The sequence below is a fragment of the Scyliorhinus canicula genome, chromosome 6 (genome assembly GCF_902713615.1).
Source record: "Scyliorhinus canicula chromosome 6, sScyCan1.1, whole genome shotgun sequence".
Lineage (NCBI taxonomy): Eukaryota > Metazoa > Chordata > Chondrichthyes > Carcharhiniformes > Scyliorhinidae > Scyliorhinus > Scyliorhinus canicula.
Window position 1 is genome coordinate 200046262 of NC_052151.1, and position 5642 is coordinate 200051903.

General features: G+C 53.7%; 1 protein-coding gene across 1 annotated transcript; it reads right to left on the reverse strand.

Annotated features, from left to right (window-relative positions):
• Window positions 1-3167: 3167 nt before the first annotated feature.
• On the reverse strand, window positions 3168-5107 carry LOC119967782 (endonuclease domain-containing 1 protein-like). Its single transcript, XM_038800777.1, has 2 exons — window positions 4624-5107; window positions 3168-4031 (listed from the first exon to the last, which is right to left on the reverse strand). The coding sequence occupies exons 1-2, from the start codon at window positions 4936-4938 to the stop codon at window positions 3420-3422; spliced, it is 927 nt and encodes a 308-aa protein (XP_038656705.1). The 5' UTR covers window positions 4939-5107; the 3' UTR covers window positions 3168-3419.
• Window positions 5108-5642: the final 535 nt, after the last annotated feature.

The window sequence follows — 5642 nt, forward strand, 5'->3', positions numbered from 1 at the left end:
CAGGTTGGGTGGATTGGCCATGATCAATTGCCCTTAGTGTCCAAAATTCTATGATTAACCTAGGATAAAAGTTCGGCACAACATCGTGGGCCGAAGGGCCTGTTCTGTGCTGTATTTCTCTCTCTCTCTCTCACTGATCAGAGTCAGGGTTGCGATGAAGCCATGTCACCGAGGAGGAAGGAGGAGATCTCAGAATCGAGATCACATCTGACACCAGGGCAGGATTGTCCGTTAGCCGATGCCGAAATCGGGGCGTGCAGTCGGGCGGAGAATAGCTTCTAACGGCAAAATCGCAGCAGATTCCGGTTCAACGCCGAATCGCGATTCCCCGTCACCTGGAATAGGGCATCAATGTGATACACACCGTGCGTACTTTTATCATAGAATTAGAATCATGGAATTTACAGTGCAGAAGAGGCCCTTCGGCCCATTGAGTTTGCACCGGCTCTTGGAAAGAGCACCCCACTTATGCCCACACCTCCACCCTATCCCCGTAAGCCAGTAATCCCACCCAACTTAAGGGCAATTTATTATGGCCAATCCACCTACCCTGCACATCTCTGGACTGTGGGAGGAACCCCACGCAGACACGTGGAGAATGTGCAGACTCCGCACAGAGACCAAAGCCACTGTGGTCGGTGTCGATCCTGGGACCCGAGAGCTGTGAAGCAACTGTGCTAACCACTGTGCTGCCCTATCACTGTTTGCATTTTATTAGTGGGCCCACCCACGATTCTACATGCCCGGTGGGCCGGGTTCCCGACGGGGCGGTCCACGTTTGCTCTCAAACATCGTGAGCCTGGCTTGGTGGCTGCTGAGAGAGAGAGAGGGGGGGAGTGACGGACTTCGTTGACAGTCGTGCCACTGAACAGAGGGGGGTGGGGGGGGGGGGGGGGGCTTCTGCCTGGGCCAGGAGAAACGGAGAATCCAGCCCGAGGTTTCTGCACCGTCCGGTTCAATCACAGGTTCCAGTGAGAGGAATGGATTACATTGTTAGGAAGGAAGGTTGGAGTGGGTTTGAAAACGTGTCTTCAGTCACCCCAATAATGAATAGGAGGGATCTTTCTGCTCCTCCAGTGCGGGATGTTCAATAAGCATCCGTATCGATTTGCCACTCGGAATAAGTGGGTGATACTGAGATGGACCGAGGTGTCAGCAGTGCACACCTCAAAATACCTTTAACAGAGGGGACAGGGAGAAGGTTGGGTGCTCAATAGTCTAGTTAGGGTGAGGGTTATTAGTAAGAGTAATTTATTTAACCTCCTCCAGCCCCTACAACCCTCCCTACCTCTGTCACCTCCTCCAGCCCCCACAACCCTCCCCATCTCTGTAACCTCTTCCAGCCCCATCAACCCTCCCTATCTCTGGCAACCTCCTCCAGCCCCTACAACCCTCCCTATCTCTGTAACCTCCTCCAGCCCCTACAACCCTCCCTATCTCTGGCAACCTCCTCCAGCCCCTACAACCCTCCCTATCTCTGTAACCTCGTCCAGTCCGTACAACCTTCCCTATCTCTGTAAACTCCTCCAGCCCCTACAACCCTCCCTATCTCTGTAACCTCCTCCAGCCCCTACAACGCTCCCTATCTCTGTAACCTCCTCCAGCCCCTACAACCCTCCCTATCTCTGTAACCTCCTCCAGCCCCTACAACCTCCCTGTCTCTGTAACCTCCTCCAGCCCCTACAACCCTCCCTATCTCTGTAACCTCCTCCAGCCCCTACAACCCTCCCTATCTTTGTAACCTCCTCCAGCCCCTACAACCTCCCTGTCTCTGTAACCTCCTCCAGCCCCTACAACCCTCCGTATTTCTGTAACCTCCTCCGGTCCCTACAACCCTCCCTGTCTCTGTAACCTCCTCCAGCCCCTTTTGGCTTCTTAATCATCTGCCGATTCCCATCGTTCCCCCATTGGCAGCGCTAAGCTTTCGAATTCCCTCCTGAAACCCCTGATCCCTCATCCCCCCAAACCCATCTCCCTCTCTCTCTCCCCCTTCAAACCGCCCCTTGCAGCCTGCCTCATTGTCCCTCGCATGGTGCAGTCAGATGTGTAACGTACCGGTGATGACCTGGGGACAATTTTATCAAGTGAAGGATGCTATGCAAATGCACCCTCATGTTGCTAACGGTAGAAAGCGATTCAGGGAGCCCTGTCTATCGTCAATCCCAGGATCCAGTATCTTGCGCGCACAGTGAAGCCAGAGAAATATTGTGGAGTGGCGGTTTGAGCTCTGGGGAACCAAAGGGACCGCCTGGCCTGCAGCACAACACGTTTAGTGACACTCTTTCTGTGGTCTGCTCCACAGAAACTACATTGTGGCTTCTTCCAAAGTCCAGAGGACATCCCCTGGGGTTACAGCTGCTCAGACAATGACATTTGATACCTCCAAGACACAAGCACGGATAGAGGGAGAGAAAGAGAGAGAGGGAGAGAGACAGATACGGAGAGAGGGACAGAGAGACAGAGCGACAGAGAGGGAGAGAGGCAGAGAGAGGTACAGAGAGATTTAGACTTGAAAGTGAGACAGAGAGAAATAGATAGAAAGAAAGAGAGACTGGGCGACAGAGGAAGGAGAGAGAGAGAGACTGAGAGAAATAGAAAGAGAGATAGGGAGACAGAGGAAGAGGGAGGGAGAGACAGAGAGAAATAGATAAAAACAGAGGCATTGAGATAGAGGGACAGAGTGAGAGTGTGTGAGAGAGAGAGGATACAGAGATAGGGAGACAGAGGAAGAGGGAGGGAGAGACAGAGAGAAATAGATAAAAACAGAGGCATTGAGATAGATGGACAGAGTGAGAGTGAGAGAGAGATAGAGACAGGGAGACAGAGAGAGATCAGGATAGAGCGAGAGAGACAGAGAAAGGCAGAGGCAGAATGAGAGAGAGTGAATAAGAGACAGAGAGAGGCAGACAGAAAAAGATAGAGAGAAGATTGGAGGAGAGAGGGATAAAAAGATAGAGAGAGAGAAAAAGAGACAGGGAAACAGATCAATAGGGAGAGAGACAGAGAAAATCAGCAAGAGACAAAGATAGAGAGAGAGAGTGTTTGAGAAAGATAGAAAGAGAGACAGTGAAATAGATGGAGATTGAGTGAGAAAGACACAGAGAGGCAGAGAGAGAGAAAGAAAGAGAGAGAATGTCAGTTGTAAACTCAATGAACCAGACCTAGTGTGAGAAATGATCAGTAATATTTAATAATGACACATTAGGAGGTATTGCACTTCCACCGTCCATGTTGATAACACAATGATTCAGAACAGGCTGAGTGAGAAAGAGGCACACTTCCCAATGCTCGAACATTCCAGGAATTCACCAACACGCCGAAGGAAGTGAGGGGAAGAAGCTCGGATTGCTCACCCTTCCTCATTTCTCCGTTTTGCTCTCCGGATCTTCCCCTTATTCTTCCCCTCCCTGCGTCAGGCTCTAGTTTTCATTGCCAGAGAGCTGGGTGCAGCCACCATCGAAGAGCCGTATTGAGTGGCGCCCCGTTGTCTGGGCAAGGACCCCTTCCAGCTCGTGTACCGAGAGCTCCCGGGTATCGTAGGGTCCCAGCTCCATTCCGCTCAGTGACAACTTCCCCGTGCCCTGGGGATGGCCCACCGTAGCACCGCTGACCCCATTGGCGCAGCAGAAGGCAATCCAGATGGTCTGTGGCACTGCCGTCCTCCCTTTCCCCCGCGGTGGTGCCCAGACCTCCTTGCCCCGCTTCTGCCGGGTGGCACCGGCCAGCAGGTAGGCATGCGACTTCTGGCACTCGTCCCTCAGCCTCTGGGCCACCTTGTTGAGGGTGGGCTTCCAGCTGCGCTGGTGGAAGGTGCGCGGGTAGGTGATGGCGTTGGTGAGGGTGAAGGTGGCGCTGCGGCTGTCGCGACTGCCCTGGAAGTTGGCAGGGTTGAGTTGCCCCCTGATGTAGTGGACCTCGCCCAGCTTCAGCGGGTAGGTCACCTCCGCCGCTTGGCTCCGCCGCATGGCAGGATCCCGCAGGGCACTGGCCGTGAGGTTGCTCATGTTGCCATCCGCCCGTTCGTTCACCAACTGTGAGAGAAGCGAGAGAGAGAGCCAGACGTTAACCGTGATCTTGTCAAATCCTACGTGGCCACGCCACCGAATGATGAGATGGGGCCATGGAACCGTGACATGTCTTTAAAAAATGTATTCTATTACAAACATGTATCAAAACAGGTTACAGCGAATAAACACCCCGGGAAACATTCTTCCCAACAATCAACTATACAGTCTGGACAGATTTTCCCCCTTTTTCACCCCCCCCGCTCCCCATCAACCCCCCCCCCCCCCCACCCCCTTGCGACGAACAGCTCCTCAAGCACGGTCACAAACATCCCCCACCTTTTCTCAAACCCCCTGAACTCATACTTTGTCTTCTCCAACCAAGGAAGTCATACAGGCCACCCAACCAAGCCGCTGCCCCCAGTGGCGATGCCTACCGCCACTCCAGTAAAATTCGCCTCGACATCGGCCTTCCACCTCTCCATGAGCTCCGGCTTCTCTGAGACCCCAAATATCACCACCATTTCAGAATCGCATAGGGGAGCTGCATGCCAGCCCCTGTGCCCAGGAAACAGCGCTGACCCTGGCCTGCCACACCTGCGCCCACCCCAGAACTGACCTGTGGCTCGTATTTCCATGAACGGTCCACGCCCTTCCCTCGCGGCACGTCCTTTGCCTGGAACTTGTAGCGGAAGGCGGAGTAGACGGGGAGTCTCCCGGAGCGGTCGTACAGAGTGGCAAAGTACAGCTTCCCGCTGAGGCGTTGGCACAGCCGGCTCTGGGAGTTGGCGACGAAGCCAGAGGGAGGCTGCCCCTTGTAGAAGAAGTCCGCACAGCCGGGAGGAGTCTGGAAGCGGTCGGTCACATCTCCGCACACCAGGAAGGCAACGCAGAGGCCAGAGAGGAGAGCGGACGGCAGGCGCGAGGTCATCATTGGTCCCGTGAGCGAAGGCACTTGCAAATGGATGGTCCGCTGCTTGAGGACTGTGTGTCCTTTGCTCTGTGACAGCCCACAGCACAGGCAGCTGTTGTTAATAGCTGAGCAGTCACGCTAAGCCCCCAATAAAAGGACAGCGGGAAGATTTATCACACTGTAAAGTTGGCCAACAGTGCCGTCATGTCCCCCGGGCCTGAGGCCAGATGTAAACAGCAGCCTGCCGCTGCATTGGCAGGATCATTGCCAATACACACAACACCACGCACTACGAAATTACACTGCAACATTCCCAGAAATAAGCACATCCCACACCGGACAACTGGACATACCATAAACACATTACTGCAACACCCTGATATATCCCACACCTCTCACTGCAACACCCTGATATACCCCACACCCCTTACTGCAACACTCTGATATACCCCACACCCCTCACTGTAACACTGATATACCCCACACCCCTCACTGTAACACTGATATACCCCACACCCCTCACTGTAACACTGATATACCCCACACCCCTCGCTGTGACACTGATATACCCCACATCCCTCACTGTAACACTCAGATATACCCCACACCACTCACTGTAACACTCTGATATACCCCACACCCCTCACTGTAACACTCTGATATACCCCACATCCCTCACTGTAACATCCTGTTATACCCCACACCCCTCACTGTGACACTGATAT

What these genes read in the sequence shown, in the direction of transcription:
- LOC119967782 (XM_038800777.1), bottom strand. Translation starts at nt 4,938, where the DNA reads ATGATGACCTCGCGCCTGCCGTCCGCTCTCCTCTCTGGCCTCTGCGTT. An exon ending in CATGGAAATACGAGCCACAG is followed by an intron (nt 4,032 to 4,623) that starts GTCAGTTCTGGG and finishes CTTCTCTCACAG; the next exon opens with TTGGTGAACGAACGGGCGGA.